The 20195-nt window shown below is 47.2% G+C and overlaps 1 protein-coding gene across 7 annotated transcripts in view; it reads left to right on the top strand.

Annotated features, from left to right (window-relative positions):
* PPP2R5C (protein phosphatase 2 regulatory subunit B'gamma) overlaps positions 1–20195 on the top strand; it is a 174199-nt gene that overhangs the window by 123610 nt on the left and 30394 nt on the right. For all 7 annotated transcript variants that reach the window (XM_030804161.1, XM_012498148.2, XM_030804159.1 and 4 more), the window contains 6 exons: positions 4876–4986; positions 5959–6051; positions 6134–6264; positions 12708–12767; positions 15426–15534; positions 16992–17045. In XM_030804161.1, the coding sequence (XP_030660021.1) occupies positions 4876–4986; positions 5959–6051; positions 6134–6264; positions 12708–12767; positions 15426–15534; positions 16992–17045 (558 nt within the window). The remainder of the gene's footprint in view (positions 1–4875; positions 4987–5958; positions 6052–6133; positions 6265–12707; positions 12768–15425; positions 15535–16991; positions 17046–20195) is intronic.

Genomic DNA, 20195 nt, shown 5'->3' with positions numbered 1-20195 from the left:
TCCTTCTTCTAGCTGGGAAGAGGATGTAGAGAGACTGTTTCCATGAGGCTGTGCTGCCTTTCTTGGGCAGCGTGATTCTGCGTCTGTGCCTCTGGGTGTGCGCTGGATCCATAGGTCTCATTTGAGAGATCACAGTGAAACTGTGTGCTGCACAGAAGACCCGGCCGGTACTCCTTAGACCTCAGAGCTTCTTTGGTGTTCACTGCATGACAGTGATGTCTTCTCTGTTTCCTCAGACCGGATCCATGCATCCAGGTAGCATGGCAGTGACATTTGCACACAGACATCAGCACCCCAGGTTTCTGTACCTGAGGCTCCTGCCCCTGATTTGCCCTTGCAGCTTTTGTGTTAAGAAATGTTGCTACGTTAGAAACCCAAGAATAATTTGAGGTGATATGCTGTTTGCCCTCTGTTCCTTCCCCCCTCGCCCATATTACTTTTTACTTAACCTTTTCTAGAGATAGGCACTAAATTAATGCAATGCAATGTGGTAAGAAAGGTGTGTAGAAGTTAGGAGTGCAAATTTTTTTCCTTACACATGAGAAATGACTTTCAATCCATCAGAATTGGCCTGGAGTGAACCCTCCTGGACCTAGGTCGGTCATCGGTCAAGGACGCTGTATCAGTCTGCTCAGGCTGCCGTAAGAAAATACCACAGGCTCAGTGGCTTAAACCACAGAAATGTATGTTCTCTCCATTCTGGAGGCTGGAAAGTCTAAACTCAAGGGTGTAGCAGGGTTTATTCCCTGCTGAGGGCCTCTTTCTGGCTTGCAGACGGCCACTGTGCCCTCCCATGGCCTTTGCTCTGAGCAAGTGCAGAGAAGGCGAGTGTGAGCCTTCTACTATCCCTCCTTACAAAGACACTAATCCTGGAGGGCCAGGGCCCCCGCTTATGACTTCATTCACCCTTCATTATTTTCTTTGAGGACCCATCTCCAAATCCAGCCACACCAGGGTTTAGGTCTTTAACATGAATGTGAGGAAGGGAGGCCACAACCATTGAGTCCATGACAGATACTGAAGAGAGGACACTGTGCTCAGAGCAAGCCATCTGAGTCACCTTGCAGGCCCTCAACTCAGCATCGAGGATTCAGTGAGTGTGCAGGTGTTGGAGACGGGGCCTAGCTGCTGGGCTGCCTATCAGTGTGCGGGAGAGCTTCAACTGGAAACCCTAATCACTAGCTTTCCTGCTAGTAGAAACCACCAGTTTACTTAGGAATCTCAGCTGACTGGGTGCCTCAGTCAGGGCTGTCCAGAGAAACAGCAAGAGAGACAGAGATTGAGATCTCAAGGACTTGCCTTCTGCAGTGGATGAGTCCAGCGGGCAGGTCTGGACTCCGCGGACAGGCAGCGGGCAGGAGACTTGGCCGTGCTGGACACTGCAGGCCGTAGGTGGACTCTCCTCAGAGAAGCCGCAGTTTGGGTCTTACAGGCCTCTCAGCTGACTGGTTGAAGCTCCCACATTCTCAAGAGTGATCGCTACTTGAAGTCCATTGATTACAGGTGTTAACCACATCTATAAAATGCCTTTACAGCAACACCCACAGCAGTGTTTGGACAGCTGGGCACTGTGGCCTAGCCAGGTTGACACATATGGCCAGCTGGCACAGTCGGGGACATTTTACTTTTTTTCAGTTATCGCCTTTAACCATGATGGGTGAAATCACACTTTCCTGTCCCTAAATACATCTTGAGCAAGTTGGTTAACTTTTTAGTCATCCCTGGTTACAGAAATCCAATCTAGGTTAAAGCTTTAATCTCAGATCCTCTCCAAATGGCATCTAAGCTGCACCCCAGGCAGCCTGGCCAGGGAGGGACATGCCGTAGGAGAGGAGGGGAAGCACGGTTGGCTCCGAGCCCCTCTTGCCTGTCCTCCCCTGGGACTTTGAGCAGAACCCCGAGCAGAGGGGAAGGGCAGCTGCCTGTTCTGCTCAGTTGCTCCCTGTGGCCTTGGCCAGAATGGTGGTCTCTTCCTCTGTGGCATGTCTGTGACTCTCGGGCAGCAGACCTCTTCCAGAGGGACGGCTGTTTCCTCTCCCCCGAGACCTACAGCCTCGTCTCTGGGTGAGCTGACCTCTCTCCCTTGGCAGCTTCCTGGGTGGTGTGGCCCTACAGCTCCTGCTCTGGCCTCTGTGTCCCTGATGGGCAGCCCCAGAAACCTCGGAGGCAGTGACCCTGCTTTCCTTCCAGGCACCATGGTTCCTCAGGCCCTGATGTCACAGGCTGTTCCCAGAGTCTCCTGCCAGGCATAGTCCTGTTCACAGATTCCTCTGCCACCCAGAGTTCGTGCCCAGGCTCTGCCCTCCCCACACTGTGCTCTGCTTCTGTCGGCACCAGGCAGGGCTCACAGCTCTAACCCACTGAAGAACAAAGTGCCATCTCCCTTTCCTGAAGGTGACCCTGTCCTGTGGGTGACTGGACCCTGACCCCAGTCTCTTGGCTTTGAGAGAGAGGATAGAAAACCCCAGTTCATGAATGCCACACTCCCCGCAGGGGCTAAAGACCAAATTCAGACTTTCCTCTCTCTGCCCTTCATGGCCCTAAAAGATACGGAGAGCTTCGGCAGTGGCTGCTGATGACAGGACCAGTTGTGTTACATCTCCACACACCCTGCGAGGAGATGGCGGCCCGCCCAAAGTGTGTGCGTGTGGCCTTTCCTTAATAGTTGAGCTTTTAGCATCTCCTTGTTCACATCTGTGGGCTTTGGGGTCAGGGTGCCAGGAGGGGCAGACCAGACCCCTGTCTGCACCGAGTGCCTGTGGGCCAGCAACTGAGGTAGGGCCGTCCACCTGTCAATCACTGTTCTTTGGGAGGCTCCTTGCAGTGCCCTGTGCACACGACAGCTTCACAGAGAAGGGGACAGTCCCTGGAGAGTAGACATTGCCAGAAATCATACACCAGTGAGAGTCGGGTTAATTCTCGGTTTTAGATTGCAAACTTTTGTCTTTGTACCTATGTCTTAGGAACATTACTCATACTTTTACTAAAAGTTTGTTTTAATTAGTTGTTCCTGGCTTTTCAGCCCCTTTTTTCATCCCTGCGTTTCTACAGTATCCGTGAAGGCCATTACAGTTGGTCTTTACATCAGCTCCCCTCTCAGATGACACAGAGAACAAGCTCAGATGCTTGATGCTCTGAACTTTTATAGCTGATGACTTTCTGAAAAATGATATTAAGGTTTGGAGTTCAGTATCAATACCAGTAAAGAAGGGAAGAAACAGGCAGGTGCGGTGGCTCACACCTCTAATTCCAGTACTTTGGGAGGCCAAGGCAGGAGGATTGCTTAAGCCCAGGAGTTTGAGACCAGCATGGGCAACATAGCGAGTTCTTGTCTCTGCAAAAAATAAATAAAATTAGCAGAGCATGGTGGTGTGTGCTGGTAGTCCCAGCTACTTCGGAGGCTGGGGCAGGAGGATCATGTGAGCCCAGGAGTTGGAGGTTGCATTGAGCGATGATGGCCACTGTACTCCAGCCTGGGCAGCAGAGCAATGCCCTGTCTTTAAGAGGAAAAAAGGAAAAAGAAGGGAAGAAACAGCAGTGGTGACATTGAGTATTAGCTTGGTCTTTACAAGACTGGGTATCTAAAGCCAGCCAAGTTTGCCCTGGACTCTCTAGAAACATCTTCTCGTTGTTGTCGTAGAGTCAGATTTTAATCTTTTATGTCAAAAGTTTTGATTTTGTGCTCCTGAGAGTGGTGGAACTGGGACTTTTTGTGATCACCTGTAAGAGCCATTCACCAGAGTCCAGTTATATAACTGGCATATGATCCATTCAGAGATTCAGTAAGGTAACCAATCTTATTTAGACTTAGTACAAAAGAGGGCTGGACACGGTGGCTCACACCTGTAATCCCAGCACTTTGGGAGGCTGAGGGGAGTGGATCACTTGAGGTCAGGAGTTCAAGACTGGCCTGGCCAACATGGTGAAACCGTGGTGAAATCCCATCTCTACTAAAAATACAAAAATTAGCCAGGCATGGTGGTGCACGCCTGTAATTCTAGCTACTCGGGAGGCTGAGGCACAAGAATCGCTTGAACCCGGGAGGCAGAGGTTGCGATGAGTTGAGTTCACACTACTACACTCCAGCCTGGGCCGCAGAGGGAGACAGTGCCTCAAAAATAAATAAATACATACATAGACTTAGTACAAAATAAAAATAGGTTATAAATGTATGACATGGAAACAGTAATCTTTTCTGTTTATGTCACTGATCTGTCAGTATGTGTTATACAAGTCCAAACAGACGGAGAGAAATCTAACAGCCCATGCCTGAATACACAGCCATGCTGCCCCTACCGATCCTCTGTGCCCCTGAGCAGTCCTTTCTCTGGAAATGATCCTAGCTGCCGACTCAGAGGTCGTCCCACCCTGACTGTTGCTTTCCTCATGATTGCGGATTGCAGAGGATGTCGGTGCCATTGTCACACGGGTCCTCCCTGCGTGATGCAGCCCTTGCCATTCCCAGCATTTTCAGCTGTGAATCTCCGCTGTGTCCTTCGTCATCTCGTCCCTTTCTTACTCTCATTTTGAACATTCTCCTTGCTCTTGCACCCACTGGATAGTATAAGACCTCAGAAGTGATCACTGGGCCATCCGCCTTTGTTGGTGTTGGTTGTTACTTAAAGTTTGACAGTCAAGAGTCCAAATAACTTTGGTGGTCAACTTTCGTGCTCACCTGTCCAAAGTGATGTTTCCTGCTGCAGTTTTGATCCAGGCTCTCTTGGAGGACCCACACGGCTTCTGCGTTTTGAGGCTATGGAGGAGCTAAGTTACCATGGGAAGCGGCTACTGTTAGAATTACCTAAGACTTTATAAAATGTTGTCTGTAAATATTTTAAATGCCCTGGTTGTAATTACAGAATATGTGGATTTTAGTTTGCAGTTAACATGTTTCGAACATTACCACCTTCGTCCAATCCTACGGGAGCGGAATTTGACCCGGAGGAAGACGAACCAACGTTAGAAGCTGCCTGGCCTCATCTACAGGTATCGGCTCTGGGTGACCAGAATCGGAGGGCACCGGTGACGCATGGGAGTGGCCTGGGGTCCACAGAGTGGGCGCACTGGTCTGGGCAGATGGCCCTCTCCTCCTCAGTAGCATGGTCCTCGCAAACCCATACGTACAAGAAAAGTATTTCAGCAGAATAAAGTTAATGTGTGTGTTTGACCACTTTACAACAGCCAGTGAAGATGTGGAATTGTCAGTATGTTCTCAGTGAAAATGGCCGCTGTGTTGATGGCCGTTGAATTCAGGCCCAGAGGTCCTAAGCCGACAATCTCCCAGTTTTTGCTCCTCATATTTAGTATGTGCCTGCTGGGCCCCCAGGTCCTGCGCTGGCCACTGCCTTTCCCCAGGGCATTTGTAAGGCAGAAGGGTAGTTGACAAGGAGGCGCCAGGGTCAGCATGAGCAGAGCGGGAGCCAGGAGTGCAGGTGGGAGGGCCATCCATCCGTGACAGGCGGCCCACGCTGTCCCACCCAGCATGTCTGCACAGGGAAAGAATTGTCCCAGCTCCAGGAGGTCACGGTTCCACATCTTAGGGCCCTCTTACCTGGCAACCCCAGAGTTCCCGTGCGTTTGGTTGGCTCTGCGCCTTGGCATTGTGAGACACTCCTAGGCGACAGGCTGCAAATCCCCCCCGCAGAGTTGGGTCATGGCTTGGTTTGTGGCATCTGTGCCCTGTAGTCTCTGAACAGTGTACTATAACTGATATCAGCCATGGAGATCGTTTTGTTTAAATGCCGTTTAAGAGTATAGTCTGTGGGTCTCACCAAATAAAATAATTACCGTCACCATTTATCATTAAATTAAGCCATGTAATTTAGCATTAATTCTGTAGATATGTGGCTTTAAGAGGCTAATATTTGCAGACCAGTAAAGATTCAATTGCTGGTATATTTTAATCTCCATTCAATAAAATCTCATGTTATTTGACTCATTGTTTTTTTTTCCTTCTAGCTTGTTTATGAATTTTTCTTAAGATTTTTAGAGTCTCCAGATTTCCAACCTAATATAGCGAAGAAATATATTGATCAGAAGTTTGTATTGCAGGTAAGGTACAAATTAGCTGACACTCTCAAAGCCCTGGCGGAGTGGTGACACGCAGCCACTAAGTGTCTTTTTCTTCTCAAAGCTTTTAGAGCTCTTTGACAGTGAAGATCCTCGGGAGAGAGATTTTCTTAAAACCACCCTTCACAGGATCTATGGGAAATTCCTAGGCTTGAGAGCTTACATCAGAAAACAGATAAATAATATATTTTATAGGTAAGTCACGTGTGGATGGCGTTGTCCTTGTGTGTGGTAATGCTCATTTCCCCCCTCGATGCTCCCCCACCCCATCGTCTCCTCTGACAGGACTCAGCACGTGGAGGGGGTTTCTCAAAGCCTATTTGTCGTGTGCAGTTGGACCCCCTTGTGCACTGTGTGCAGTGGGCTGGCTGGGCTCATCCTCCCTGCCTTCCTCCCCTCTCCCTCCTGAGCTCCCTCCTGAGCCACCGAGCTCCCCAGCACCTCATCCTGGGTCCCTCCATCCTTCCTGTTTCTACTGAAAGGTCAAGTTTCCCGGAAATGTGGATGAATTGGTTCCATCCAAACCAATTGTATTAGTGAAGGTTCTCTAGAAGGACAGGACTCATAGGATAGATGAATATATGAAGGGGAGTTTATTAGGAGAATTGACTCACACGATCACAAGGTGAAGACCCCCACAATAGGCTGTCTGCAGGCCAAGTCCCAAAACCCCAAAAGTAGGGAGATGGACAGTGCGGCCTTCAGTCTGTGGCCGAAAGCCCAGGAGCCCCTGGCAAACCACTGTTGTAAGTCGAAGAGTCCAGAACCTGAAGAACTTAGAGTCCCACGTTCAAGGGCAGGAAGCGTCCAGCACAGGAGAAAGATGGAGGCCAGAAGACTCAGCCAGTCTAGCCCTTCCATGTTCCTCTGCCTGCTTAATTCTGGCCGAACCGGCAGCTGATTAGATGGTGCCCACCCAGATTAGGGATGGGTCTGCGTCTCCCAGTCCACTGACTCAAATGTTAATCTCCTTTGGCAACACCCTCACAGACATACCCAGGTACAATACTTTGCATCCTTCAATCTAGTCAAGTTGACACTCAGTATTAACCTTCACACCAGCTTTTTCCTTCTACCTGTGCATCACCTCGTTCTTCCCGTGGAGTCTCAGTGAGAGGAGGCGGGGTGAGGAGTGATGTCATTCATCTGTAGAAAGCCTGAGATCTGTGCACCTCGGTTAAAGGTTTGGAGACTCCCACTGTGCACCAGGGGAGGGAAAGCCCCACTGGAGCAGCGGGGTGGAGGAGGACAGCGTCCAGTGGCAGGCCCACCTCCAGGCCCGCCCCTCCCCAGCCAGCCTCTGCTCAGCTCCACGCTCCTTCCACGCCAGGGCTCTGCAGCCAGTGTTGGAGCCTCCTGGGATGTCTTTTTTACACCAGCCCTTCCCTCAGCCTCCCAGGCTTCCTGAAACATCCCTTCACTGGGAGGCTCTGCCTGACTTGGCGGTGGGTCTGGTCTCCCGGAAGTGCAGCCACCATGTCAGTTGATTTGTCACACACCCCACCCCACTGCCAGTTTCGTGCTCCCCACTGCGGTGGCACCAAGTGAATGTCAATAGAGGAAACAGTTCCTGTCATTTCTTTTTGTTCCTGGAAAGTTCACTAAATGAGCAGTTTCTTCTACAAGTTGTAGCTTCTCGGGTCAGCTTGCCTCTAAGGCACCTGACTCCAGGATGTTGCGAGGTAGTGACACATCCTGGTGATGATGGGGACGGTATGATGGCGTGTCTCTGTGAGATAAGAGCATGAGCAGGTCCGACACAGCCTCTCTGCAGGGCCAGGGTGTGGACAGAGCACGGGCCATGGCCTGGAGAAGGGGCCAGGTGTCAGCCACGCCCAACACAGGCCTCGGGGTCCTTTCTTAGTCACAGTGACCAAGCACGGGAAGAGAAAAGGGGCATCTGAGACAGACAGATGGCAGATGAGACCCCCCTGCCAAAACCCACAGCCCTGGCCCCTCCCATCCCGTGCTGGCCTGCACAGCCTGTGTCGGGAGCACCCTGCCTTTCCCTCTGCAGTCATGAGGGTTGCATTCCCTCCTAACCTCCATACCTGATAGGGCATTTCGGCATGAGAGCCTTTGATTTTGTGTGTGGCTTTCCTTTGAACTCCTTCCAAGTACCCCACATCTCATTTGTAGAATGGAGCCCGGCACTGGACATAGCCCAGACCTGACACATTAACTATACCAGAGAATGATGCCACTTTCCTAAATGTTATGCTTCTATTTTCTGTTTCTTGGTATCATGATTCCTTTTTAACAAGATCATTCCTTGCCTGGTGTGCTTATCTATGAAAACATAATATACATTATTTAACATGCAACAGGTACAATTTAAATTTCCAGTCTTCTTGACCTAAAATTAAAGCTCTACCTAACATATTTCTGTTTTCTTAATTCTAGTAGGTTTTGTTCAGATGGCAGAATCACAAATCTATTGAACATCTGCATTTAAGAAGTAGAAAATGGGCCGGGTGCAGTGGCTCACGCCTGTAATCCCAGCACTTTGGGAGGCCGAGGTGGGCGGATCACGAGGTCAGGAGATCAAGACCATCCTGGCTAACACAGTGAAACCCCGTCTCTACTAAAAATACAAAAAATTAGCCGGGCGTGGTGGTGGGCGCCTGTAGTCCCACCTACTCGGGAGGCTGAGGCAGGAGAATGGTGTGAACCTGGGAGGCGGAGCTTGCAGTGAGCCGAGATCACGCCACTGTACTCCAGCTTGTGTGACAGAGTGAGACTCCGCCTCAAAAAAAAAAAAGTAGAAAATGTATCATACCTTAAAGAACCTTACGAAATACTTAAATAGATTAGTATTCAAAAGTTATTACAGATAATTTACTTCAGTTCTCACTAAAGGTTTGGTGCTAGAGTATGGCATTTGTGTCTGTGTGCATGCGTTTAATAATCTTTTCTGTAATTGTCCTGGTATATGCAATCAAAAGCAAGCATACTATCTAGATCCCGTAATTGGTTTGGTTCCTCAGTGTCAATATCACTACCTCCTCATTTCATGTGAGAAAAAAATAAGAAAGATCTTGAGAGTTGCATTCAGCTCATCTAGGTTTTTTTCTTTTCTTTTCTTTTCTTTTTTTTCAAGGCAGGGTCTCACTCTGTCACCCAGGCTGGAGTACAGTGATGCTATACTCCATAGCTCACTGCAGCCTCAAACCCCTGGGCTTAAGGGATCCTTCTACCTCACTTCCCAAGTAGCTGGGACTACAGATGTGTGCCACCACATCTGGCTAACTTTTAAAACTTTTGTAGAGATGGAGATCTATCTCACTGTGTTGCCCAGGCTGGTCTCAAACTCCTGGCCTCAAGTGATCCTCCTGCCTTAGCCTCCCAAAGCACTGGGATTCCTGGCATGAGCCACACCCAGCAAGCTTATCTAAGTTCAATATAGTACAGCTGTGTCTTGTAAGAAAAAACCATTTTGAACATACTTGGTTCAACTTAACTGAAAATGTAAATATAAGGTTGCTGTTTATAGTTTCTCATTATCGTCAGCTTAAGTGTGAGTGAAACGGTGCTGTCCATAACCCATGGTGCCTGCTGGGGCACACAGGGGGACCTGGAGGCTGGGCGGGCACAGCAGCGTGCCGTTCCTTCTCTTGCTGCATAACCAGCCATGGGTCATGCTCTGTCCTCACCCTGGCCCTGCAGCGAGGCTGTGCAGCACCTGCTCATGCTCTTATCTCACAGAGAGATGCCATCAAACTGTCCCCGTCATCGCCAGGATATGTCACTACCTCACACCATCCTGGAGTCAGGAGCCACCCCCAGCTCAGTGGCTTCCCTCAGCATGGTCCATCACTCCTCATGCTGCTGTCATCTGCGCTGGGCTCATCCAGACGGTTCTGCTCCGTGGCGTGTGCTGGGGCTGGAGTGTTCACAGGGGCTGCTGAGCAGATCCTCACACTGCCTCTGTGATGCCTTGAGCTCCTCCAGGTTGTGGGAGTTTCTACAGCCACATCCAAGAGGGAAGAGGCAGGACCCCCAGTCCTCCTAAGAGTTTGGCTTAGAACTGGTGCAGAGTGACTTCTGCCCTTTGTATTGGTCAAAGCAGGGCACAAGGACAGCCCAGCTTCAGAGGAAGGAGAAATAGAGTCCACCTCTTCCCGTGAGGCCAGAACACATCATACAGGCAGGAAAGGCATTTAGAATCCCTTCTGGAGACTTCTATAGCCAGCAGGTTCCCAGCTCAGTGTCTGGGGAGTCTGATTCCCTTTCTGCTGAAAGAGTGAGAAACACTCTCGCCGGCTCCCAGGGATCTCTGTTTCCCTCCCAGGGTGTCGCTGTTTGTCTCCCGCTGGAAAAGGAAGAAGGAAAAGAATTGTCCTTATTTTCTCTTTCTTCTGCCTACTTCAAAGCAGGTTTAAAAAATTAGAAATTAAGAATTTATCAGTAAGAATGTAGTAATGTTGATGTAGGAAAACAAAATGGCTTATAACTGCAAGGCACCCTTATGTAAATGTTAAAGCTGATGGAGCTAGACCAGAAGGGGTTCAGGGGTCTTTGTCTCAGAGAGGCCCAGAGCACAGCTCTCCAAGGTCCATGCGAGAGGAATAATAAACTGTAGCCACACGGCTGCAGTGCGTGCAAAGGGAGCCTGCAAGGTGAGTCTCGTAAATTAAAGCACCTCTCGGTATAGACGCACACAGACTGACTTCTGCTTGTTCACAGCTTCCAAGCCTCAGGGTAGGTGCAGGCTCAGGGACACCAGGTGCGAGCATTTTCTGTTTCTTGTCATGGCACCAGTGTCGTTCCTGTCACCCACGGCACCGAGCTCTGCCCTAGTAACATCCCTCCCTCACTGTTAGGCTTTGGCCACGTGCATTGTTGTGCGACTGTGTCTCGCTGATAGAGGTTCTGCCTCCTGGCGCCTGCAAGAGCAGATCTCAGTTTTTCTGTTGTTTTGTTGTGTTGTGTTTTGTTTTGTTTTGTTTTGTAACAGGGTCTCTGTTGCCCAGGCTGGAGTGCAGTGGCACCATCTCAGCTCACTGCAACCTCCATCTTCCAGGTTGAAGTGATCCTCCCACCTCAGCCTCCCAAATATGTGGGATTACAGGCATGTGCCACCATGCCCTGCTAATTTTTATATATTTAGTAGAGGTGGAGTTTTGCCATGTTGGCCAGGCCGGTCTCAAACCCCTGACCTCAGGTGATCCGCCTGCCTCAGCCCCCCAAAGTGCTGAGATTACAGGCATGAGCCACTGTGCCCGGCCAGATTTCGGTTTTTCTAAGCTGGACTTCCAGACTCTCCACGCATCTTGCCCACCCCACTCCACGGCACAGACCTTTGTTCCAGCCAGACGAGTTCTTCTCCCTCTCCACGCTGCCATATAAAAAAAATCTGTTAAAATCCTCCTTCAGGACCCAATTCAAGCACCACCTCTCAGTGCATTCTGATGTTTGGGAATATAGAAATGTTAAGACCCATTCTTCAGAAATATTTCACATCTGTGGATGTTAAGGTCACACTATTTCATTTGTTTCAAACAAAGTGAATGAAATTTCAGAGTTGAATTTTTTAATCTTCTCAGACTTATTTTTGGCTTAGAGCTGTCTCTAATCAAATGGTTTTCATCTGATGGGCAGGGATCTTTCAGACCCTCTCACTGCATGCAGGATACCCCTCGTGGACTGCGAGGCTTGGGGCAGGAGAGGCTTCTTTGTTTCTGTAGGACCCCTTTGCGGGGAGGACTTTTTCCTGTTTCCTAACATGTCCCTGTTCCCTCTCGTTGTGCCCGGTTTATTCAGCAGACGTGTTTTCATCATCAAACAGATGCCAGGCTTGCTCCTAGCCCTGGGAACGTAGTCACGAGAAGTCCTTGGCCCTGTCTTTGCGGTGGCCCCATCTAGAGGGAGATGGGCTGGCACAGAGGGTGGGGTACATGTCCTGGGGGTCCCCTAGAAGCAGGCGCAGTGGACAGAGACGTCTCAGAGGAAGGGAGCTGGGTCTGTCGCAGATGGGTGCTTCAGAAAGATTGCACCTGAGGCAGCACGGAGGATGCGTGTGGGTGTCAGTGGGGAACTGGGCAGGTAGAGGCAGCACGGAGGATGCGTGTGGGTGTCAGTGGGGAACTGGGCAGGTAGAGGCAGCACGGAGGATGTGTGTGGGTGTCAGTGGGGAACTGAGCAGGTAGAATAAGAGGGTTCAGGAATCACTTCTACCCTTTGCAGGAACTGTGCTAAATATTGCAGGCTTTAAAATTAAGTATGTTGGCTTACGTTGAAATACAGCAAAAACATAAGATGGATTAATGAACAAGTAAAAGATGGATGAACAGATGTGTATATGATCAGGCAGATGGAGCACATTGCTTGTGGTCGAATCTGGGTGGTTGAAATGGGTGTTCACTGTAGAATTCTTTCAGTTTTCCTAGATGCTTGAAATTTTCCCAAATAGTGAGAAAAAAATTTTATGCAAGACCAAGTTCTCTGCCCTCGAGGCATTTACAGCTGCAGGCCCTGAGGAGTCTGGCTGGTTCCCGAAGGGTTGCTTGCTCACCACGAGCAGTGTTTGCACAAATTGACGCGCTTCTTGTTGCCTGGCTCCGTGGCTCCTGCTAGAGCAGTTTTCTTATGCAGGTCAGTTCAGTTCGTAATTCTAATGGGAAAATTGTTTTTTCTAGGTTTATTTATGAAACAGAGCATCATAATGGCATAGCAGAGTTACTGGAAATATTGGGAAGGTAAGCCTCTGTGTTATGGGTAGCAAACAGCTGTAGGTGGAATTTATACCAGAGTGATCCATTTCACTGAGTCCAGCTGCCCCCTTTAAAGCAAGGCAGTTTAAACCATTCTCTAAAAGAATTCAAATAAAATTTCACTGAAAGCGGGAGTTGGTGAGCTCTTAGAGCACGCCAAATGACAAATCTCTCCCATTTTTGTGGTTTTGTACATAGATTCTACTTCGTGTACCTCAGTATCATTACTATGGAAACACAATTCCAGTTATTTCCTCAAGAGCAATGTTAAAAATAGTTACCGAAGAAGGTTTATATTAGAAGCTTGGAAGAAGAATAGATTGTACCTTTGGGGTATCATGTAAATGCTAATATTTTTAATTACTTTGGTTTTTTATATTAAAATAATTAACATTTCAAAACTTTCATCATCTTTATCTAAGTAAAGTTTTTAGTTGCCTTTTTTTTTTTCTTTTTCTTTTTGAGACTCTTGCTCTGGCGCCCAGGCTCAAGTGCAGTGGTGCGATCTCGGCTCACTGCAATCTCCCCTTCCCCGGTTCAAACAATTCTGCTGCCTCAGCCTCCCGAGTAGCTGGGACTACAGGTGCCCGCCACCATACCTGGCTAATTTTTGTATTTTTAGTGGAGATGGGGTTTCACCATGTTGCCCAGGCTGGTCTCGAACTGCTGGCCTCAGGTGATCTGCCCGCCTCACCTCCCAAAGTGCTGAGATTACAGGCATGAGCCACCACACCCGGCCACTTTTATTTAATTGATAACCCATAGATTTTATATTAGACCTTCTAACCCGCTGTTTCCCAGAGTTCCTCAAGGTCCCATGGCTAGTAAGTGTGGAAGTGCTTTTTCCTGCACCTTTTTAGGGATGTAGTGTAGATGGGCAGTTCCGGGTTCTCAGGAGCCTGTGGTGGAGAAGCCTGGCACTCTGGGTGGATCTAGTGACTCCCTGCAGCTCCCGAGCACAAGACTCTCTTCTCCCGGTGGATCAGGTCCTGCCCAGTAGTTCTGAGAAAAGCTGTTCTTGCCATTTTAGATGTAATTTGAAAAAATGTCCTCGCTGACAATTCTTTTAGTTTAGACAAACTTGGGCAGGGTTTCTCTCCAGTGCAGTGCAGTGCAGTGAGTGGTGAAGAGGATGCCTCTTACTAGATGTGTGACCGTGGGCAGGTACTTCTATGAGATAGGCGCATCCTCGCATTTTCCTCCTAGGTTGTTGCAGGGACCGGAGCACTGTATGATGTGTGTTCCACAGCCCACCGTGCCGTGTGCATAGGGCCGCTGGGCAGCTCCCGCCAAGAGGCTGATTAGTTTTATCCTTCTTCCAGATGAGGCTGAGCCTGCGGGTAACCCTGTGAGTGAGCACACCCTCCTTGATGGGCCGCTCCAGGCTCGCCCTTCCCGCATTGTCCACTGTGCCGAGCAGAGTGACTAATGGAAGACCAAGTTAGCGACAGCTCTGTCTACTTCTGCAGCTCAGTGACAGTCACTCCCATTTGCCTAATTACAAAACCAAGACAATAAACTAGTTGTTTGAGACAAAAACGTTGCTTTGGAGGCTCTAGGTAGGACCCCTTTTCTTGCACAAGGGAACAGCTTTCTAACTGTTTTTTTGTTTGTTTGTTTGTTTTTTGTTTTTGTTTTTGAGATGGAGTCTCGCTCTGTCGCCCAGGCTGGAGTGTGGTGGCCTGATCTCAGCTCACTGCAAACTCTGCCTCCCAGGTTCAAGCAATTCTCTGCCTCAGCCTCCTGAATAGCTGGGATTACAGGAGCCCGCCACCACGCCTGGCTATTTTTTTGTATTTTTAGTAGAGATGGACTTTCACCATCTTGGCCAGGCTGGTCTTGAATTCCTGACCTCAGGTGATCCACCCACCTCAGCCTCCCAAAATGCTGGGATTACAGGTGTGAGCCACCACCTGGCCCTAACTGATTTTTAACCAGCACTCATCCAGCATCCACTGGGTCTGTTACCAACATTAGAATAACATACCTGAATTACTCCAGGCAGCAAGAATTCCTACAGATGGATAAGGCTGAGGGAAGGTTTTGGGTTGGGGGGTCCCATGTGAACTGTCCTGTCTTCCTGGCCTGTTGAGGGAGGAAGATTTTGCCACCAGGAGCTCCTGCTGCTGAGCCAGCTTCCTGCTGTTCTGGGTAACACCTGTAAACCCAGCATTTTTCAATTATGTAGTTACAAAGATAAAAATAACTATGCTTCCTGGTAGGCATTTAGTATTTTTAAACTTTTTGCTGGTATCCTCTTTTTTCTGATACACACACATATGTATATATATAGGAAGAATCCTCAGATTTCCCTCTTAGGCTGTTGCAGGGACCGGAGCGCTATATGAAGTGTTCCACAGAGCCCTATATAGGATCTCGCTGTACTACCCAGGCTAGAGAACAGTGGCCCTTCACAGGTGTGATTATGGCGCACTACAGCCTCGAACTCCGGGCTCCGATGATCCTCCCACCTCAGCCTCCCAAGTTAGCTGGGGCACAGGTGCATGGCAACATGCTTGGCTGTGTATATTTTGCCTGCTGGGTTTTGATGGTGGAAACAAAACTTGAAAGAAAAATGGCAAGATATTTGTTTAAAACCTGGAATTCATAAATGTTCAAACCGAATAAATGTTCTTTTTACAGTATAATTAATGGATTTGCCTTACCACTAAAAGAAGAGCACAAGATTTTCTTATTGAAGGTGTTACTACCTTTGCACAAAGTGAAATCTCTGAGTGTCTACCATCCCCAGGTAAGGGGCAGCGGGGCTCTAGGAACACAGCTGTTGGCATTTGATCAGGATTGAACACGAGATAGTGAATCCAGCCTTAACTGAGAGTGCTTTCTTCTTTATACGACACTACCGACTTTGGTAACAAACTTCTGGTGATAATTGAAACAATAAGGGGGTAAAGAGAGATTCCTTTTAAGAAATTCAGAAAAATCTCTGTAATACAGAATTTTTCAATTAGTTTTAAGCATAGGGAAAGGAGTAACTCTCTGAAAGGAGTCTAGGAAGACTTCTGAGAGGAGTTTTCTGTAGTGTAATCTAAAATTCAGTACCTTAAAGAGAAAAGCCTATATAGGTCCATGGCCAATGAATGGCCTATGAAAACGTTTTTTTAAAAAAAATAAAGCTGCCTATAATCCCAGCACTTTGGGAGGCTGAGGCGGACAGATCATCTGAGGTTGGGAGTTCAAGACCAGCCTGACCAACATGGAGAAACCCGTCTCTACTTAAAACACAAAACTAGCCGGGCATGGTGGCACATGCCTGTAATCCCAGCTACTCGGGAGGCTGAGGCAGGAGAATCGCTTGAACCCGGGAGGCGGAGGTTGCAGTGAGCCGAGATCGCACCATTGCACTCCAGCCTGGGCAACAAGAGTGAAACTCCATCTCAAAAATAAAGAAAGAAAGAAAGGAAGGAAGGAAGGAAGGAAGGAAGGAAGGCAGGCAGGCAGGCAGGCAGGCAAGAAAGCTGTGAATTTTTAAAACTGTAGCAATCTAAGTACAGCTGTACTGAAAAATTGGTCAATCAGTGGTTAATGGGCTGCATTTACCTGGATTTGGTTTTCTTTCACTCTCTGGCTACAGTGGGTGTCTTCGTTCACTTTCGGCTGTCACAGGGCCAGGCACTGAGCAGTCACACCCCAGCACAGGCGCAGGGGTGCACAAGGCTCCCTTCTGCCAGGCCCCACTTTCAGAGCTTGTGGTAGGGGCTAAATGACAAAAAGTATATTCTTTAATTGATTCTTCCTAGAAAGTATTTATTTTCTCTGACTGCTCTTAACTGGTAATATCTTTGCATCCAGCCAGATTATCATATTAATTGTTGTACAAAAGAAGTTAATAGTTCAGAGATTTAAGATGGAACCAGATTTTAATTTGTTGTTCCCCACTGTTAGATGACTTGTTGATTGTAATCTCCACAAGGACCCCAAGAAAATCCCACCATACTGGATTGACTTAGTGGTAGTTAGACTAAAAAGACTGTTTCCTGATTTATTTTTCTTATTTTTATTTTTCAGCTTTCTGATCTATCACCAACTAATGGGCATAAATGTTAATGCCCGTTAATCACACAAGGGCTTTGTCTGTACTGTGGGTCCTCGTCTTGCTGTGGGAAGGTGTTTAACGACAATTCTAGAAGAAGCACAGCAGCGTTTTTATGTTGAAATGTTAATGCTCTGTCTCCTTTTCCTTTTCAGCTGGCATACTGTGTAGTGCAGTTTTTAGAAAAGGACAGCACCCTCACGGAACCAGTAAGTACTGATGCTAGCACGTCTTGTAAGATGTGTGCATTTCACTGAATGTAAATATTACAACATCTGCTTCACCAAATTGCCATTCAGACTTTTTCATCTTAAATTGCAATACTAATAAACAGGCTCATTTCATTCATGGGTTATAGGTTTTCAAAGTTTAGTCATTTTAATTGCAGACCCCTTTATTATGGTGATTATTTTATGTAATGAGATTGCCACCTTGTCCCTCATTGCACTTTACTGTTTGAACGTAAAGCACTTGAGTGGTCGTAGCCACTAAATTTTAGTGTGCGATTCAGTAGTTTCGCATCTGCTTGGTTTGACAGCATATTGAACTGATTGTGATCAGAGGAGTTATAGTTAGGGTTTGAAATTCTTGTTGTACTAAAGAGGCTTTACCGCCTTGAAAATACTTCCCAAGTTACACTGTAACTATTTTATGATCATTGAACCACGAGTGAACGTTAGATTACTGCTGTTCTGTGCATGGATTTGTAATTTTTTTTCAGCCTCCATAATTATGTCAGAGGATTTATAATTTTCTGAACATTTTATGTTTATTAAAATAGGCTATCATAGCCAGGATTAACAAAGCCATACATGTCAGGTGCCAGTTTAAGCATTTAAATACATTTTTTGAAACAACTTTATTGAGATATAATTCACATACCATACAATTCACCCATTTAAAGAGTACAGTTCAAAAATTTTTGGTATGTTACATTTTGAATTTTTTTAAATTGTGGTAAAATACATAAACATAAAATTTGTCATTTTAACGGTGTTCAATGTACAGTTCACCAGCATTAATGACATTCGTAGTGTTGCGCAGCCATCACCACTATTTCCAAAGCCTTGTCATCATCCCAAACAGAAATTCTACCCATTAAACAGTAACTCTCCGTTCCCCCTCCCTGTGGCCCCTGCTGACCTGTAATCTACTTTGTCTCTGAATTTGACTATTCTAGGTAACTTATATAAGGAGAATCATAAAATGCTTGTCCTTTCACACCTGGCTTATTTCACTCAGTGTAATGTCTTCCAGGGCTCATCCTTGGGTTGCATATCAGAACTTCATTCCTCATCATGGTTGAATGCTGTTCTGCCATATGGATAGAACACATTGGGTTTATTTATTGTGTTTTCAGTGTACACTTGGGTTGTTCCCACCTTTTAGCTATTGTGAATAATGCTGCTATTTGGATACTGGCATACAAATATTTGCTATAATCCCCATTTTCAGTTCCTTTGGATATATATCCAGAAGTGGAATTGCTGAATCATATGGTAATTGTATGTTTAGCTGCGGGATGAACCGCCATACTGTTTTCCACAGCGACTGCCCCGTTTTACATTCCCCGCAGCAATGCACAAAGGCTCCCGTCTCCCCACATTCTCACCAGTGCTGATGCTGCTGCTGCTGTTGTTTTCCTTTTATTTATTTTATTTTATTTTTGTATTTTTTATTTTTTTGAAAGAAAGTCTCACTCTGTCACCCAGGCTAGAGTGCAATGGTGCAATCTTGGCTCACCGCAACCTCTGCCTCCTGGCTTTAAGCGATTCTCCTATCTCAGCCTCCCGAGTAGCTGGGATTACAGGTGCCTGCCACTGTGCCCGGCTAATTTTTGCATTTTTATTAGAGACGGAGTTTCACCATGTTGGCAAGGCTGGTCTCAAACTCCTGACCTCAAGTGATCCACCCACCTCAGCTTCCCAAAGTGCTAGGATAACAGGCGTAACCACCACACCCGAACTGTTGTTTTAATTATAGCCATCCTAGTGGTGTGAAATAGTATCTTGTTGTGGTTTTGATTTGCAGTTCCCTCATGGCTGATGATGTTGAGCATCTTTTCAGCGCTTATTGACCAAAATCTGTATATCTTCTTGGCCGGGCGTGGTGGCTCACGCCTATAGTCCCAACACTTTGGGAGGCTGAGGCGGGTGAATCACTTGAGCCCAAGAGTTGGAGACCAGCCTGGGCAATATGGCAAAACCCCATCTCTACAAAAAATACAAAAATTAGCCAGGCATGATGGCGTGTGCCTGGGCAACAGAGTGAAACCCTGTCTCCAAAAAAAAAAAAAAATTGTATATCTTCTTTGCAGAAATGTCCATTTAAATCCATTGCCCATTTTTTAAATTGGGGTTTGTTTTTTTTTTAATTATTTGAGTATCAAAGTAAGGAATGTTAGGAACCAATTCAAATGTTTGAATGCTCTTTTAAAAGTCACTGTTAGACTAGAAAAGGTAGATCTTGTCACTCCTGGGCCCTTTCTCTCTTTCACAGTTCTCCTGTAATGTTGTAATTTTTATAGTGAAATTGCATGAGAAATTCTTAACATTGAATTTCTGAGTTAAACTGGCTTTTGGGCTCTGCTTTCTTGTAAGCTTTTAAATTCTATGTGTAGATTCCCTCCATTTCACCCACAAAATTCAAGAAGAGCTCTTGTCCTATGACTGCAGAGGTAGCAGGTGCTACAGAGCTGCGAGCTGGGCCTGCCCTGTCCTGCCGGGCCCTCGTGGAGGGACGCATCCCTGCACACTCTCCCTCCAGCCCGTAGATGCCTCCGCCTGAGATTTTGGGGACCTCCCAAGGAAATGTACCAAATCTCATCACACTTCAGCATCAAGTATATTCAAGGCTTAGGGTGAGGAGGTGTTATTTTTATCCTCCTTAACTGACTGAAGACATGTTTAGGTAGGAAAAAGAATGAACAGTATTAATAAAACTCACTGGGGATTTTTTTTTTAAACTGTATTTTCTCCAGTGGTGACATGCCCTAACTCTTCTGCCTATATTTGAGGTATTCTTCAAAGTGAAGGGTGACAGGTTGTATTTTTTTTTTTTTTTTTTTTTTTTGAGACAGGATCTCGCTCTGTCACCCAGGTCCCACAATAGGCCATCTGCAAGCTGAGGAGCAGGGAAGCCAGGCCCATTCCAAAGCTGAGGAACTTGGAGTCCAATGCTTGAGGGCAGGAAGCATCCAGCACAGGAGAAAGATGCAGGCTGGGAGGCTAGGCCAGTCTAGTCTTTTCACGTTCTTCTGCCTGCTTTATATTCTGGCCTTCCTGGCAGCTTAGATGGTGGCCACCCACATTAAGGGTGGGTCTGCCTTTCCCAGCCCACTGCCTCAAATGTTAATCTCC

The sequence above is a fragment of the Nomascus leucogenys genome, chromosome 22a (assembly GCF_006542625.1).
Source record: "Nomascus leucogenys isolate Asia chromosome 22a, Asia_NLE_v1, whole genome shotgun sequence".
NCBI classification, from domain to species: Eukaryota; Metazoa; Chordata; class Mammalia; order Primates; family Hylobatidae; genus Nomascus; species Nomascus leucogenys.
Note: the sequence above shows the minus strand (reverse complement) of the source record. Positions and strands in the feature narration are given on the sequence as shown.